At 47.0% G+C, this 17581-nt stretch overlaps 3 protein-coding genes across 3 annotated transcripts; 2 read left to right on the top strand and 1 right to left on the bottom strand.

Moving 5' to 3' along the window:
• The first annotated feature begins 3635 nt into the window (after window positions 1–3635).
• LOC127331806 (xylan glycosyltransferase MUCI21) lies at window positions 3636–5725 on the top strand. Its single transcript, XM_051358009.2, has one exon. The coding sequence runs from the start codon at window positions 3822–3824 to the stop codon at window positions 5451–5453; it is 1632 nt and encodes a 543-aa protein (XP_051213969.1). The 5' UTR covers window positions 3636–3821; the 3' UTR covers window positions 5454–5725.
• Window positions 5726–8306: 2581 nt separating this feature from the next.
• LOC127331808 (uncharacterized) lies at window positions 8307–10741 on the top strand. The gene is made up of 5 exons (XM_051358011.2): window positions 8307–8505; window positions 9216–9351; window positions 9749–9886; window positions 10005–10126; window positions 10372–10741. The coding sequence occupies exons 1-5, from the start codon at window positions 8447–8449 to the stop codon at window positions 10514–10516; spliced, it is 600 nt and encodes a 199-aa protein (XP_051213971.1). The 5' UTR covers window positions 8307–8446; the 3' UTR covers window positions 10517–10741.
• Window positions 10742–11078: 337 nt separating this feature from the next.
• Window positions 11079–13275, bottom strand: LOC127331807 (uncharacterized). Its single transcript, XM_051358010.1, has 5 exons — window positions 12811–13275; window positions 12569–12732; window positions 11657–12362; window positions 11455–11546; window positions 11079–11370 (listed from the first exon to the last, which is right to left on the bottom strand). The coding sequence occupies exons 1-5, from the start codon at window positions 13096–13098 to the stop codon at window positions 11256–11258; spliced, it is 1365 nt and encodes a 454-aa protein (XP_051213970.1). The 5' UTR covers window positions 13099–13275; the 3' UTR covers window positions 11079–11255.
• Between the last annotated feature and the right edge of the window lie 4306 nt (window positions 13276–17581).

The following is a 17581-nucleotide window of genomic DNA, read 5'->3' as shown; positions in this document are numbered from 1 at the left end:
AAGAGCACGAATGGCGTAGCGAAAGGTAGGGCCGGCACCACCCAGGCCCTTTCGGCCCACGGACGTCGTCTCGCCTCCTCCTTTTGGCATACCTCCTTATATACCCATGAAAACCTGTCCTCCCAGGAGGACGGAGCTTTTCGCGAAATAGAGCGCAGTCACCACCATGATCTTAGTTTCAGGGGTCAGATTGGTCCTGCTCTCCACGCCAGAGAGGGGTTTTCTACGCCGTCTTCACTACCATTGTCATCAACGCCGTCTTCACCATCATTGTCATCAACAAGTGTGGTTGAGAGTGACGCCTCAATTGCTAAAGTCTTAGTGGTATTCTTGTGTTCCCCTTGAGTCAAATTATAAATTTGGGTAATACTTTCCATCGAAGATTTCAACGATCCCTATATTTGTAGGAAGCACCTGGTAGTAGAGGTAGCTACTCCACTTCAGCTGCAGCTCCGGTTTGGGGATGCGCCAGTCCGGTGCAGCATGATGTCGGAAGGAGATGAGCAAGGTGGACGCGTGTTTGACCTGCTAGGCAGATGCGCTCAAGGCGCTGGTCATATCGACATGTTGTCTCTCTGGCTGCCAAGCGGGCCTGAGGGAAGCCATCCGACGTGGCAAGGGTGTCGGCAAGCCTGTCCCTGGCACCGTGCTTTGGAGCTGGCACGGGGTCGCTGACGGTTTTACAAGGATCCAAACGGTGCCATCACATTACTGGGCACGCTGGTGTGAGGCCAAAATATAGTCGGTGCCCCAATAAGCCTATTAGGACGCTATTTAGGCCGCTGCTAGTGGAGATGCTCTAACACCCTAAACAGATGTAGTACATTTAGATCCCCTTAAAATGGAAAGCATTTTGACTGTCAAAGTTTTTTTATTGTATATCAAGTTACAATATTTTGTTACATTATTTTAAGTAGGAATCCAACTATACTAAAAGTTTGACATAAATCAATCGTTATTTTCGTTATTTTGTTACGTTATTTTTTATTAATCTGGACAAAAAAAAAGATAAATACATTTTGTGCATTTCTGAAGAAAGGGAGTGTTCGTTAGCGTAGGCGTACCAATACATTCACTACGGTGCATAGTACCACTTCACCATGATTAGCCAACTGAGGCAGTACTTGCAGAGTTAGACACCAGCCGAGCTTCAGTTCAAGTGATCTGCCAGCTACTTCCTCCGTTCCCAAGTTTATCCAACATAAGTGAATAAACTAACTAACGCTGCATAACCAGTGGCACTAATTAATCTAGTCCATCCTTAAAGCATCCCCAGTTGTGCATAGGTACCGTTGTGTTGATCATAATACTGATTCGAAATGCGATGTTTAGTCGGTACCAGCCTTCTTAATTACAGCAACTACAGTACAGGTACAACTTGGACCATAAAACTGGAATCGAGCACCCGTCGCGTCCTCCTACCTGTGTACAGTATATCTCTTGGTTTTTTGCAAGGACCCAAGGTTTTCCTGACGTATATCGGTGTTGCTTTTGAGAGCTTGAGAACATGCAGCCGGAGCCGCTGGTGGGTTGCTTGGTCAAATCGAACTGAGATGGCATGCTTGGAAGAACCCTCTAAAAGATAATAATTCCACATGGACCGAAGCCCCCGATGCTACCTCAAACCACCCCCTCCAGCCTGGCACACTGCCAACTCAGAAACAACCCCCAATCTCACAGCCAAAGGCTACATCCACACAACAATGGTGCAATGCAGAACATGAACTCATCTCACTACCTGGTGGTAGAATCAATTCGATGAATTTGGGCGACTCAGATGCCTTGCGTGAATTTTGTCATATTCATACTCAAATTGATAGGAATTAATCCGTCTCGAGAAGGATATTTAAGTGACTTGTAAGAATATTTTTACACGTACTTCTGATTTTTTTAGGAGAGATGGGGCACGGCGATTCAGGATGCTATCTGGTTGGTATTGATTTTCTCGGATATAGCTAGATACGCATAGCTATATGGTGGATACGTGTGAAATGCAATATTTAGCGTTACGAGATATAGACCTACCAACACGGCGTCGAGCCACTAGCGTCACTACTGATTTTATTTATTTTGTATTGCGAGTATGCTTAAATCATGCACAATATTATCATAAGAGATACATTCGGCGCTTTATTTTGTCTATAACCGCCCCTTCATATTTATCATATGTGTGGGTTGCATACTCGAGCAGTCTTGCACAAGATAGTGAACAACAATAGTGTGCATCATAAGGGTTATATTCAATGTCTGAATACTTAACACATTTTAACTATTAAGAGAATTATTTTAGGGTGGTAAGTCTTCATTTATGATTTACCTAAGAAATCTTGGTTGTATATGTGAGTCTGTTCAAACTGAGTACATACATTTAGAACAGCTCCTTGATTTTTAAGTTTATATGTTTCTGGGGGAGAAGGTCGCGGATGCCGCAGGCTAGAAACACAACATAGGATGGTAGTATTACATTTTGACAAAAATAGCTTGATACACATAGTTATATGGTGGATACATGTGTAAGTGCAACATTTAATATCACACGATTGGTACATAATTCAACACGGCATCCAACCAAAGCGTCACTTTTGATTTTATTTTTATTTTTGCGTATTGAGTCTTTTCAAATTGAGCACAATGCTTTCACGGTATTCTCACAAGAGATAGATTACGCCACTTTACTTGGTCAACTATCGTCAAACTAGATGTATCATACACGCGAGTGAGTCGTAGAATTGAATAGTCTTACACCGAAAAGAAAGAACACTTGTAATTTTTGTTAGGTATTTTGGTTGTGAAGAGCGATGGAGTACGATAGAAGGTTTAAGTTTGCTGAATATTTGGCTAGCTTTAATTTTAAGCAAAAAATTACAAACAGGTAAGTCTTCATTTCTGATTTGATTAATGAATTGTAGTTACATGCCCTATAAATGAATGGTGTAGAGACGTGTCAGTTAAAATCGAGCATAACATTTACATCAACCCCTGTTAAGTTAAATGTATCTGTTTTTAGGGGGTGGCGGACAACCACACGCTAGAGGGGCATAGGATGCCACTATTAATTTTTGTCAAAAATAGCTTGATACACGTAGTTATACGGTGGATACATGTGTGGTGTGACATTTACTGTCACGAGATAGGTACCTAATTCAACACGGCGTCAAACTAAGGCGTCACTTTCAATTTTGTTTATTTATTTTGCATATGTGAGTCTTTTCAAATTGAGCACAATCTTTTCACAGTATTTTCACGGGAGATATGTTACACCACTTTATTTGGTCAACTATGGTCAGTCGAGATGTGTCATACACCTGAGTGAGTCGTATCGTATAATCGAATTGTCTTGCACGGGAAAGGGAGGAAGACTGGTAATTTGTTAGCTACATCGGTTTTAATTTGCTAGCTATATCGGTTTCAAACAGCGATGGCGTACGATAGAAGGTTTACATCTGAATATTTGGCTGGCTTTAGTTTTAAGAGAAAAAAATATTTAGAAAGATAAGTCTTCATTTATGTTTTGACCAAGTAAACTCAGTCGATCACTCAAGAAATATATGCACCGAAATTTTGCAATTGATGCTGTATTGCAATCAGAGGACCCACAATTTGCCCAAGGATGTTCCATGCGCGGCTGTGGCCGGGGTTGCCATAGCAAAAGCTCCTCAACCTCTAACCGCCGCTAATTTTCTACTCTCTTCGGCTGTGCCATTTATAGCTCTCCTCCGCCTCTGCTCCTCGCTCCATCACAGTCCAAAACCCCCAAGGCAAGAACTTTCTCGCTCTTCTTCTCCTTCTTCCCCTCCTCGTTGTCTCTCCGAAACTGGAACATGGTGCAACAACACAGAATCTACGTCCTGCAGTTCGACAAGGGGGAGCCGGACCAGCAGGAGCTCTCATGCAAGGTCTCCCCGCCCAAGGGCGCCGGCCGCCGGATCATGTACTACTACCATGACTACGGCAGCGGCGGCGGCGGCGGTGCCGGTGGCGGCAAGAACGGCAAGACGCCCAAGTCCAGGACGCTCAGCCCGCGCGGATTCTTTGGCTTGCTCCTCATCTGCTTTTTCGGGCTAGTGACGCTCCTCGCGGCTCCAGGCGACTTCTTCTCCTTCGCGCGCGTCAAGGATGCGGCGGCGGCGGCAGCCACGCAGCAGCGCGCGCCGTGCTCCGGGATCACGGGCAACGACACCCTGTGCTGCGACCGCACGTCGACTCGCGCGGACATGTGCTTCGCGCGCGGCGACGTCCGCATGCACTCGGCGAGCCAGTCGTTCCAGCTCGTGTCCTCGTCGCCTCCGGCGGCGGCGCAGGACGAGGAGGAGAGGATACGGCCGTACACGCGCAAGTGGGAGGCGCAGGTGATGAAGACGATCGACGAGGTGCGGTTCCGTCGCGTGGCCCCCGGCGACGCGGCGCGCTGCGACGTGGTGCACGACATGCCGGCGGTGCTGCTGTCCACCGGCGGGTTCACGGGCAACGTGTACCACGAGTTCAACGACGGGCTGCTCCCGATGTTCGTGACGGCGGGGCACCTGAACCGCCGCGTGGTGTTCGTGATCCTCGAGTACCACGACTGGTGGATCACCAAGTACGGCGACGTGGTGTCCCGCCTCTCGGCGTTCCCGCCCATCGACTTCACCGCCGACCGCCGCGTGCACTGCTTCCCGGAGGTGATCGCGGGGCTCCGCATCCACGGCGAGCTCACGGTGGACCCGGCCAGGACCCCCGACGGCAGGAGCATCCGCGACTTCCGGCGCCTCCTCGACGACGCGTACCGCCCCCGCATCCAGTACCTGGAGCGCATCGAGCGCAAGGCCGCCCGCAAGCAGCGCCGGGCCAACGCCGCCGCCGCAGCCGAGAAGGCGAGGCTCGCGCTGCTGACGAGTCGACGGCCGCGGCTGACGATCGTGTCTCGGACGACCTCCCGCGTGATCGAGAACGAGGCGGAGCTGGTGTCCCTGGCGACGGAGGTCGGGTTCGACGTGCGCGTGATCAGCCCGGAGCGGAGCACGGAGATGTGCAAGATCTACCGGGACCTGAACGGCAGCGACGCGATGGTGGGCGTGCACGGGGCCGCCATGACGCACTTCCTCTTCATGCGCCCGGGGAAGGTGTTCATCCAGGTGGTGCCGCTGGGCATGGACTGGGCGGCGAACGAGTACTACGGCGCCCCCGCGGCGCGGCTCGGGCTGCGGTACGTGGAGTACAGGATCCGGCCGGAGGAGAGCTCGCTGGCGCGCGAGTACCCCGCGGGCGACCCCGTGCTGACGGACCCCGCCGCCGTGTCGCGGCGCGGGTGGGAGGTGACCAAGAAGGTGTACCTGGACCGGCAGAACGTGCGGTTGGACCTGGCGCGGTTCCGGGAGCAGCTGGTGGACGCCCACCGCTACCTCGCCACCTCCGCCGCCGCCGGCGGCGGAAAGCGGAAGCGGCGGCCGAGGAGCAAGGCCGCCGTGATGTGATCGGTCAGATCAGATCAAATCGGAGGTCCCGTATAGCAGTACCGTAGATCAAATTCACACCTTTTTTCTTCTTGTTGCTACTTACAGTTACAGTTACAGCTGACTTGATTCATACCATACCTGACCAATTCATTTCGTTACTAGTAGATTATTAAGAAGCATGTGAGTCGATGTACTACCCGTGATCGATCGGTGTCGGTTTTCTACAGTTTTTTACAGTCCTCGGACGTGATGTGAATATATACTCCTGAATAAGAGGATTCAGTTGCATATACACTGAATGACTGAATGTATCCCAATTCTGCACAAATGCACAATGAACAGAAGAAGATTCAGAAGGCGGCCAGAATTGAGGAGTTCAGGTAGGAGAGGGCACCGGTTGGTGGTGCTTGCAGGGCAAGAACTGTAAACCGCCTGGTGTCAGTTAGTTACTGACATCAGGAAGCATCTGAAACGCGTGGAATCATCGCCCAACCATGGCAAGTTAGGCAGAGGGAGAGATGTCGCCGTGTGCTTCCAACCCCCAATATTCCCAGCCTGTACATGATCGACGGATCGATGGTTGGAACATAGTGGTCAGCTAGTAGCTTTGGTTTAGCGTCCGTCAATAAAGCTCTGCTGCTGATTAGTGGCGCCATAAAGCTTGCTCTATCGCCACCAGCAGTGCAGTGCGCCACCGGATGGCGACTGCCTGCTGCATTGTGCTAAGCTTCTTCTTCTACTGCCACTGAAGAATGAAGGAAGGAACGGCTAGTTGAAAGCAGAGTCATCGGTCAATTGTTTCAGTGCCAGGTTATTTTACTTGCTCACGCAGGTCACAATCTTACCTAGAAGCACTAAACAAGGGAGCAGATCAGGTTAGCGAGTATTAGTGTTGCATCTCCATCAGTAGTATTTTAGTTACTTACGGTGGGCAGGGGCTTGCACACGTTTTGGTCCTTACCTTTTCTAGTTACACGTCACTAAGTAAATACGTCTTGCACACGTTTGATCATTACTTTTTCTATTACCTACACGTAATATTGTCTTACTTCCTCCGTTTCGTATTATTTGTCACAGATTAGTATAACTTTGTACTAAACCAGCAGACAGCGAATATGAAACGGGGGACTTGTTCCTCCCGCGGGCTCTTGTTCCGCTTACCTCAGATGTTGGTCCGGCTACTTTTTTGGGTGGTTCTTCCGGCTCGGCGGCTGTCCGGAACCTAGGGTGGCTTTACGGATCGGTTTCATGCCATGGGTCTTGTCCATGTTTTCCTTCTCATTCCATCGGTTGATGTTTGATGGTTGATCGGTGTCGAGGTTGTGGCTGGTGAAAGCTCTGCACAACCGTGCCGGCAATGCCGCCGTCGTCTTTGTGCGGTGTTCCCTCCTTGGAGGTGTCGTGCAAATCGCCCTGCTTTCGTGCCACGGGTCTTGGTTAGTTTGCTTGTTCATAGCATAGTAGGCCTAGCATGTGACTGGCGATGCGGTGCAAGTGGGGATTGTTGGTGTTGGGAAGACGTGGCCACACCGATGGGATTCAGGGCGAGCATGTTTTGGAATAGTGCTTAGAGCTTTTCTTGCTTGTTTTCTAGCACCTCTTCTCTATGGTCTCATGTTGTTCTCTAATGTCGTATCGTGAAGAAGCTTGTAACCTCAAACAAGTTTTTGTGAGTCGGTGGTACTCTGCCCGGTGTGGCTTTATTAATTTAAAATCAAGTTCTTTTTTTATTGTTTAAGCTGTATAACTAGCCTCTGCATAACCGAGACGCAGTCAACCAGTTATGTTGAATATGAAATCGAAGAGAGTATTGTTGCATTCAAATGAAGCATGTCCTCTCTTGCAGTTGCCTTGAATACACACATCTGACGATCATTACAATCTTCAGTTCCAAGTGACGCGTCAGTCAAAAACATAGTGGAACGCCCACTTGTTCTGAATGGCAAGATTACAAACAACGCCCCCGCATGAACAGCTAGAAAAGAGCCTTGTGCGTGTTAGCGGACAAAGTTAGGAAGCGACATCTAGGGAAAGTTGCTCGCCCGGCTAGCTGCTAAACGCAGGCAGCGCCACATCGGGCTGTATCCAGTGGCAAGCAACGCGCACTGGCCATTGGGGGATCATATCACCACCAGCACCAGGTAATGGCAAATTTGTCGCGAGTGGCGACCGTGCTCGTGTCCCTTCCGCGTGGTTGCTAGCTTACCGTCCACGGTCCAGCTCTACTCTGCTCGCGGTAGAATTGATCCTGTCTACAGGAAGAAAAGTTCAGAAGCGGCGCTGCCGTGTCTGAACTGGAACTTGCGCGTCGACGATATGATCGATATCGACGTCCGAACGAGAACGGGACGGTGGCGCACGGCCAGACTCGGTCGCTCGTTTGGGCTTTCCTGTCAGTCCATCAACCACCGTTTCTCTGTATTGAGTCTGAGAATTGGGTTGTCTATGCCTGGGTCTACCGAGTTACCTAAGAAAAATGCAGCTTGTTACGGTTGCATTTTTCTGCTAGCTAGGTACACCTTTTCAGAAAAAATGCGTCGAAGATGACAGCATCTGGTTCGTTTTGTGTGGAAAAGAATGGACTGGCCAAGTTTTTAACAGTTTTGCGATATCTCAGTCGAATGAGAATTTTTTAAAGTCTCAGGAGGCTCAAACAACCCAAAAGGTCGCCCATTTACAACACGACCAGCTTACAAACAAGCCACCACGAGCCATTTTGCGGTAGGCCCGGCCCGTTGGCCACCTATAATCCTCTCCAAAGCTGGCTAACGGGCCGAGCCACCGCACGGTCCCGGCCACAAAGGCCAAACGGGCTCTGAGGGGCCTGGCACTCGACCCGTCTCTAACAGACTCACACCTTTTTTTTTAGATGATCTCCTTCTGTATTCCTTTCCTCTTTATCGTCTCCGTTCCCGGCCAGAGCCCCACCTGACCCGGCGAGGTCCCGATCCGGCCGACGCGACTCGGATCTCGGCGAGGGTGCGTTGGTGATCCGTCGGAACTCGCGAGCCATGGCCGTCCCCGTCGCCGCCCCCGATCCCGTCGTCACCACCTCCACCTGCGCGCACTGGTAAGTGATTCCGGTACCTCGCCGTACCGTTGCTGATTTCTCTGTGTGCCAATCCACTGTATGTGTCCATGTCCGTTGTTGGGTGCTGTCCTACTTGGAGGGGGATCGAAGATGCTTGTGTTGTGTGCGTGTATGCCAATTTCGAAGCCGATGGTGTTGGTTTTCGATACCACTAGGGTTTGGAAAACAGCAGAGTTATATGGGAGTGTAGATATTGCAGTTAGTAGTATTGCTCAGTTACAAAGTCGCCAAATAATGCCATTGCTTTCTGCCAGGCACATTTTACTACCCCTAGTTCAGTTCATACTCCCGTGTACAGTACCTGGTATAGTTTTTGCACAACTGCTTATATAGCCAATTCGATGACTGGTAGATGATGGTGAAGCATTTCGTCTTGTCCCTGCCAAGGAATGATCTCATCTGCAACTAGTCATTTATCTTGGCGCTGTGGGGGGTTTTGTTGATCATTGGATCATGTAATAAACTGAGTTCAAAACTGAAGTGTGTGTAGAGTGTGTGTTGGTGCTGGGGGGGTACTTCTGTCTGCCCCTTAGGTACATGTGTTGAACTTTGTAGCAGTTTGGTTTCTTAAATGGAACAGATGTGAGCCCTCTTTTTTAAAAAAAAACAACTGCTTATATAGATAGTGTCTGGACACATTTTTTTCTGTGTGCGGATTCTGAACTGTAGTTCTGTGCAATCTTCTTCAGTAACCGAGAAATTCCATCCTCAAACATCGCCCTGCATTCTGCACACTGTGCCCGCAACCTTCAGAAGTGTGAACACTGCGGAGATATGGTTCCACGGAAGCATATGGATGAACACTATGATGAGAACCATGCTCCGGTATGTTTCCAAATTTTGAATCATATTTGTTTCCAGATTTTCATCATATTCAAAATATATTCATAGTCCATGGTGCTGCTCAGTTCAACATCTTGCATAAAGTCAACAGATAAAGGGAAAACCTGCAGCATTGCTGCTCTCATATACTCCCAACCTAATATTAACTGCAGTACTACCAGTATGACATCAAAAGATAAAATAATTTTGACAATCGTGTAAAGTGTCTTCTTATGCTTGCAAACGGACAACAATTATTCATGTAACCACTGAGCTAACCTGGGCAAATTAAAAAGATGTCAATAGATTCGCAGCTTACTGTATTTTCACACTCTCTGGAGCCTGGACTACTAACTTAAGCTGTAACACCACTAATCATGTATCCACATTACGGATACAGGTGAATTGCTCACGTTGCAAGCAGACAGTGGAACATGAGCTGTGGGATCTTCATAAACGCATGCAGTGCCCGCAAAGGATGCTCGTGTGCCAATATTGCGAGTTTGAACTGCCTGCAGTTGATATTTTTGAGCATCAGGTAGAAATGTATTCCTCATGTTAAGCTGTTACTCTGAAAAGTGGACATTATACTTTTTCTCAGATACATAGTCATGCAAACATGGTCCATCTGTCTAATTATACGAATTATGATGCAGGATGTATGTGGAAATAGAACAGAATATTGTCAACCTTGCAAGAAATACATCAGACTTCGTGAATGGATTGGGCACGAGATCCTGCTCCATGGTAAAACCAATGATAATGCTGAATCTTCAAGGTGAACCTTCCACTGATGCATGTGACTCGTTTATGTAGACATGATTAAATGTAGGTTTCAGTTTGATTAGTACTTTTACTGTTCAGTTGCAGCTCTAAACAAATATAATGCCATATGTTCCATATTTGGATGCACCTTCAGCTGGTACCTCAGCCTAGGGTTGCTTGGTCTGATAACAAAAATTAGTATATACTGTGGCACCTAATGCAAATTGAGCTTGCCTTCTGATATAATTCTAATTGCAGTGACAGATCCTTGCTGGAAAATGAAGATGGTGCTGAAGAGCGTGAACCTGCTCATGGTTTCAACCACAAGCAGCTACTCCTAACAGTTGCAATAGCTGGACTTGCAGTTGTGATTGGATCCATTCTGCTGCATAAGAAGGATTGAAAGTGCCCAAGTACAAGTAGGGTGCTGGACCGGTTGCTTGTGATGATGCTCGCCCAGAAAATCAATCTTTTGATATCTCTAACTGCACAATTTTCATAATTAATAGGCAGAGCTTATTCATTGTGTACTCTGTAGATACAATGCTGTAGAATAGTAGAAATTATCTTATCAGGAAATGTATTGCGCATTGCAATCTACGAAAAAAAAAAGTCAAGCTTTTGTTAATATCTGTTCTTTTTCTCTGATTTAGAATGCCAAAAAATATTCCAAATTATCTTACAAAGGTTAATAGTATATGTTGTCGCTTGCATCAGTCTGTTGTTCAGGATAGTTGTTGATCAGTCTGTTCGCTGAGTGTCCACTTATGCCATCAATCATTCTTTACAAAATGCGCTCTTTATGCAAGAATGTGTAGTGTTAAACTGTAACCTATTTGAAGCAGCTGATAAGTACTCCTAACAAACTGTCAGCTGTAAAGATAACACATTGTCTCAGTCTGAAAATTCTACAAACTAAATCCTTGCAGGACTGTGTTCTCCTAAAATATGAGATGTGCTCATCATAGAGAAAATAGAATAGACTACAAAAAAAAATTGTTTACCACTACAAATTAATGTTAACACACCACTAAATAATCAGCCAGCAACTATAACAACAATCACAAGAAACAATTGTGTCTTTTAAGCTGATTTTGGCATGGCCGTGTTTACAAAAGAAAGAAAGGCTCATGTCTAATTTCCTATCTAATCGATGTCGCCTTCTTCAAATAGCTTGCAGTAAATAGCCCATATTTGGATGGGTCCATCTCACTGATCTTTCCAAATTGCTTGTTGTAGAAGCCCCATAACTCAAACCTATTCAAAGCAGAACATCAATGAAGTAGTGTCAACAAGTTAAAAAGACGTGCTATTGATACCAGTGTCAGTAATGAGGCGTACCAGTACGCCAAGAACTGAAATGGAGCATACTTGCCATAGATATTATGCAATTCCATGTGAACGGATTTAATGGTGCTCGCCCTTTTATGACACTGCGAGAAATTCCATAAGTACATTGATACATAGATGCCATACTTGAATGGTGAAACCCTGTGAACACTGAAATCCTGAAAAGCAAAAGGCTCTATAGGGTAGAAATTACCTTCTTTAAGTGCCTAATTGTCTCGGTATCAGCTGGGATCATGTGGAAAAATCCCATGCACATGAGCACATTGGCACGAGTGAAAGGGCCAAATCCAGAGATAGTAGATAACTCTTTATCCAGTCTTTCGTAGGTGGATGGGATGGTAGATATCTCTTCTGTAGCTGACATTTTGAGCATTTCTTCAAGATTTTGTGTGCATATCTTTCCTTCCACAATGCACCGTGCAAGGGATATAATTCGCTTTGCTCGATATCCAAGGTTACAACGCTTGGCTAAGAAGTCTTCATCAAGATTCGCCAACTCTTCTGGAGTAGGGAAATCTCCAATATGATCTTCGAGGGAAGTACTAGTACTGCTCATGCTAAGCTCTGAAGGATCAAAGGAGTCGCATGCACTGCCTGCTTCACTTGCAACTGAGGGCAAGCTAGCCAAATCGCCATTTGTTTCCGACAGTGTTAAGTCATTGCTAGTGTCAGTTGCTATTCTAGAATCTTCTGCGGTTGCTAATCTTGGGTCCTCTGAGCTCTCCAGCTCACTAAATTTTGTTTCTAGATTGACACGAACATTCTGATTCTTACTGCGTTTCCTCTTATGCTCCCTGATTGGAGGTGTCTTTAGCTGAAAGTTTGCGGTGCCAGAAGAACATTGCAGCTCCAGCTGAAGGTCACAGAGTGCAGTAGCCATTGCCAATGTTCTTGACCATCTGCAGTCCAATAACATGGCAATATCAGATATCTTGCATAAAGATGCAGTTTAAAATCACGCACTTATTGATTCTGATCAAAATTGCATAGCTGCATTTTGTTCTTCAATCATTTAGTACAGGTGAAAGATAACAACCCCTAAATAATGATCCCAAATTGCGCAGATACAGAGGAATGCAGAGGGGGGTCGAGAGGCTAAACGTACTGGCAATTGCAGAGGAGGATGCACTTGACCATGTCCTCGAAGAGCGTGGGCGAGCGGAAGATGCGGCCGAACCCGGATTCCCTGGCGGCGGCGTGCATCGCCTGGAACTCCGCCACCACCCTGCCCTCCTCCTCCGACAGCCGCAACATCCGCCGCACTTGCTCCTGCCAGCCAAATCCGAGACCTGAATCGGTCAGCCCGACGCGAAGTCGAACCCGCTCCATCGAACACGAACAACTTACGAGGATGCAGTCCCGGTCGAGCGGGGAGAGGGCGTCGGCGCCGAGGACGGAGACGAGGAGGGCGTCGGCGGGGCGCGCGGGGTGGCGGCAGACGCGGGCGAGCAGGGACACGGAGCGGTCGGAGGCGAGGCGGAGCGGGCGGGTCAGCGCGCGGGACGCCGGGTCCCAGCGGTTGGGCGCCATCATGAACAGCCCGTGGCTGCACACCGCCGCCTCCAGGTCGAACGGCGCCGCGCCGAGCGGGAGCTCCAGCTCCACGCGGGGCTGCGCGGCGGCGGGGGGCGGCATGGCCGTCTTTTCGCCTGGTGCTAAGGAGCGCCCGGGCGGTGGAGAATACGAGCGGCAACGGGCGGCGCGTGGGTGCTGGGGAGCACGCGGGCGGCGGAGAATAGGAGTGGCAACGGGCGGCGCGGCTCCCGAATTCTCGGGAGGTTGACCGCGAGCAGGGAAGATTGGGCAGCAAAACTCGAGCCGGGCCAGGCCTGAAAACTTAAGCCCGCTCGGTCCAAAAGAAACTCATGTTCTCTAAACCCGTACCTAGCCTGAAAATACTAAAACTAGACTCAATGTGAGTATCATAAGTAGTATTATACATGTCATATTGATAAAAATCTAATATGACGTACCAATTAATGAGGTGAGAGATTGGAGTGTATGATACTTTACATTGTGACTAGTCTAAAAACATATCGTAGAACTTTAGCTAGCGGAGAAGAAGGCTAAGTGCGAGAGAGATTAGGTGCACACGTGCATATGAGAATAAGGCTAAGTGCAAGAGATTAGGGGCATGTTTGGTTGCTCGCCAAGAGATTAGTGGAGAATCGTGTGTTGTCGCGCGTCCAGGCGCTGGCGAACGCAACCTGCCATCTCCTCTACATGTGTTGGAAAGCGCGGGAGACAGGACATGCATCATACTTTCCACTCCACTCCCTCACCGCTCAAAAACCCCGCTTACCTCCTCGGCACCTCCGCCATGGCCAGAGTTCCTCCACCCCCACCTTCACCGCGGAAACCCTTCTCTGTGCGGTCTAAATCCGCGCAGGAACGATAGGTAGTGCACCAGATCCAAATGCTAGGGACGGCCAGTGACTTCGATTTGGCGAAGGCACTCAGAGCTTCATCGTGAGTGAGCTAGAGGTCCCACGTGCCAAGGTGAAAGGACACTTCCCCATCATTATGACTTTGTGTGTTAGATACATTAGTGACGTCTAACAAAATGTGAAGTGGTACAACTCGTGGCCGGATGATCCGGGCCAGATAATTCACAATAATCTGGACCCCAAAATTCGAATAAGGACTTAAGGGATCTGCTCCCAGTATACCCCCGGATTATTGGCCGGACATTTTTGAAGTGGCTGGATAATCCGGTCCCAGATTTCACCAACGGCTCGATTTCTTCAAGGGGTATAAATACCCACTTCATCCTGAAGCTCAAGCCGCTCGTTTTTCTCAAAAAAAACACCACATCTAGCTGAGCAACAAGATTCACTTGATCTCTGATGCGTGTGGTTGGCACGTCCGTTGGGAACCCCAAGAGGAAGGTGTGATGCGCACAGCGGCAAGTTTCCCTCAGTAAGAAACCAAGGTTTAATCGGACCAGTAGGAGTCAAGAAGCACGTTGAAGGTTGATGGCGGCGAGATGTAGTGCGGCGCAACACCAGTGATTCCGGCGCCAACGTGGAACCTGCACAACACAACCAAAGTACTTTGCCCCAACGAAACAGTGAGGTTGTCAATCTCACCGGCTTGCTGTAACAAAGAGTTAACCGTATTGTGTGGAAGATGATTGTTTGCAGAAAACAGTAGAACAAGTATTGCAGTAGATTGTATTTCAGTAAAGAGAATTGGACCGGGGTCCACAGTTCACTAGAGGTGTCTCTCCCATAAGACGAACAGCATGTTGGGTGAACAAATTACAGTTGGGCAATTGACAAATAAAGAGAGCATGACCATGCACATACATATCATGATGAGTATAGTGAGATTTAATTGGGCATTACGACAAAGTACATAGACCGTCATCCAACTGCATCTATGCCTAAAAAGTCCACCTTCAGGTTATCATCCGAACCCCCTCCAGTATTAAGTTGCTAACAACAGACAATTGCATTAAGTATTGCGCGTAATGTAACTAGTGACTACATCCTTGAACATAGCACTAATGTTTTATCCCTAGTGGCAACAAGACATCCATAACCTTAGAGGTTCTTGTCACCCCTCCAGTTCACGGAGACATGAACCCACTATCGAGCATAAATACTCCCTCTTGGAGTTACTAGCATCAACTTGGCCGGAGCATCTACTAATAACGGAGAGCATGCAAGATCATAAACAACACATAGATATAACTTTGATAATCAACATAACAAGTATTCTCTATTCATCGGATCCCAACAAACGCAACATATAGAATTACAGATAGATGATCTTGATCATGTTAGGTAGCTCACAAGATCCGACAATGATAGCACAATGGGGAGAAGACAACCATCTCGCTACTGCTCTGGACCCATAGTCCAGGGGTAGACTACACACACATCACACCGGAGGCGACCATGGCGGCGTAGAGGCCTCCGGGGAGATGATTCCCCTCTCCGGCGAGGTGCCGGAGGCGATCTCCTGGATCCCCGAGATGGGATCGGCGTTGGCGGCGTCTACGGAAGGTTTTCCGTATCGTGGCTCTCGGTGCGGGGGTTTCGTCACGGAGACTTTTTATAGGCGGAAGGGCAGGTCAAGAGGCGGCACGGGGGCCCCACACCACAGGGCCGCGCGGCCAAGGGGGGGCCGCGCCGCCCTATGGTGTGGCCCCTCCGTGGCCCCTCTTCGTCTCTCCTTCGGACTTCTGGAAGCTTCGTGAGAAAATAGGCCCCTGGGCTTTGATTTCGTACAATTCCGAGAATATTTCCTTACTAGGATTTCTGAAACCAAAAACAGCAGAAAAGAATCGGCACTTCGGCATCTTGTTAATAGGTTAGTTCCAGAAAATGCACGAATATGACATAAAGTGTGCATAAAACATGTAGATAACATCAATAATGTGGCATGGAACATAAGAAATTATCGATACGTCGGAGACGTATCAGCATCCCCAAGCTTAGTTACGCTCGTCCGAGCAGTAAAAGCGATAACACAGATAATTTCTGGAGTGACATGCCATCATAATCTTGATCATACTATTTGTAAAGCATATGTAGTGAATGCAGCGATCAAAACAATGTATATGACATGAGTAAACAAGTGAATCATATAGCAAAGACTTTTCATGAATAGCACTTCAAGACAAGCATCAATAAGTCTTGCATAAAAGTTAACTCATAAAGCAATAATTCAAAGTAAAGATATTGAAGCAACACAAAAGAAGATTAAGTTTCAGCGGTTGCTTTCAACTTGTAACATGTATATCTCATGAATATTGTCAACATAGAGTAATATAATAAGTGCAATAAGCAAATATGTAGGAATCAATGCACAGTTCACACAAGTGTTTGCTTCTCGAGGTGGACAGAAATAGGTGAACTGACTCAACATTGAAAGTAAAAGAATGGTCCTCCATAGAGGAAAAGCATCGATTGCTATATTTGTGCTAGAGCTTTGATTTTGAAAACATGAAACAATTTTGTCAACGGTAGTAATAAAGTATATGCATCATGTAAATTATATCTTATAAGTTGCAAGCCTCATGCATAGTGTACTAATAGTGCCCGCACCTTGTCCTAATTAGCTTGGACTACCGGATCATCACAATGCATTGTTTTTACCAAGTGTCACAAAGGGGTACCTCTATGCCGCCTGTACAAAGGTCTAAGGAGAAAGCTCGCATTGGATTTCTCGCTATTGATTATTCTTCAACTTAGATATCCATACCGGGACAACATAGACAACAGATAATGGACTCCTCTTTTATGCATAAGCATATACCAACAATTAATAATTTTCTCATTTGAGATTTGAGGATTGTTGTCCAAAACTGAAACTTCCACCATGGAGCATGGCTTTAGTTAGCGGCCCGATGTTCTTCTCTAACATATGCATGCTTAACCATATGGTGGTAGATCTCTCTTACTTCAGACAAGACGGACATGCATAGCAACTCACATGAAATTCAACAATGAATAGTTGATGGCGTCCCCAGTGAACATGGTTATCGCACAACAAGCAACTTAATAAGAGATAAAGTGCATAATTACATATTCAATACCACAATAGTTTTTAAGCTATTTGTCCCATGAGCTATATATTGCAAAGGTGAATGATGGAATTTTAAAGGTAGCACTCAAGCAATATACTTTGGAATGGCAGAAAATACCATGTAGTAGGTAGGTATGGTGGACACAAATAGCATAGTGGTTGGCTCAAGTATTTTGGATGCATGAGAAGTATTCTCTCTCGATACAAGGTTTAGGCTAGCAAGGCTTATTTGAAACAAACACAAGGATGAACCGGTGCAGCAAAACTCACATAAAAGACATATTGAAAACATTATAAGACTCTACACCGTCTTCCTTGTTGTTCAAACTCAATACTAGAAATTATCTAGACCTTAGAGAAACCAAATATGCAAACCAAATTTTAGCATGCTCTATGTATTTCTTCATTAATGGGTGCAAAGCATATGATGCAAGAGCTTAAACATGAGCACAACAATTGCCAAGTATCACATTACCCAAGACATTTATAGCAATTACTACATGTATCATTTTCCAATTCCAACCATATAACAATTTAACGAAGGAGAAACTTCGCCATGAATACTATGAGTAGAAACCAAGGA

Source organism: Lolium perenne, chromosome 2 (assembly GCF_019359855.2).
Source record: "Lolium perenne isolate Kyuss_39 chromosome 2, Kyuss_2.0, whole genome shotgun sequence".
Lineage (NCBI taxonomy): Eukaryota > Viridiplantae > Streptophyta > Magnoliopsida > Poales > Poaceae > Lolium > Lolium perenne.
The sequence above is the reverse complement of the archived record's forward strand: the minus strand, read 5'-3'. Positions and strand labels throughout refer to the sequence as shown.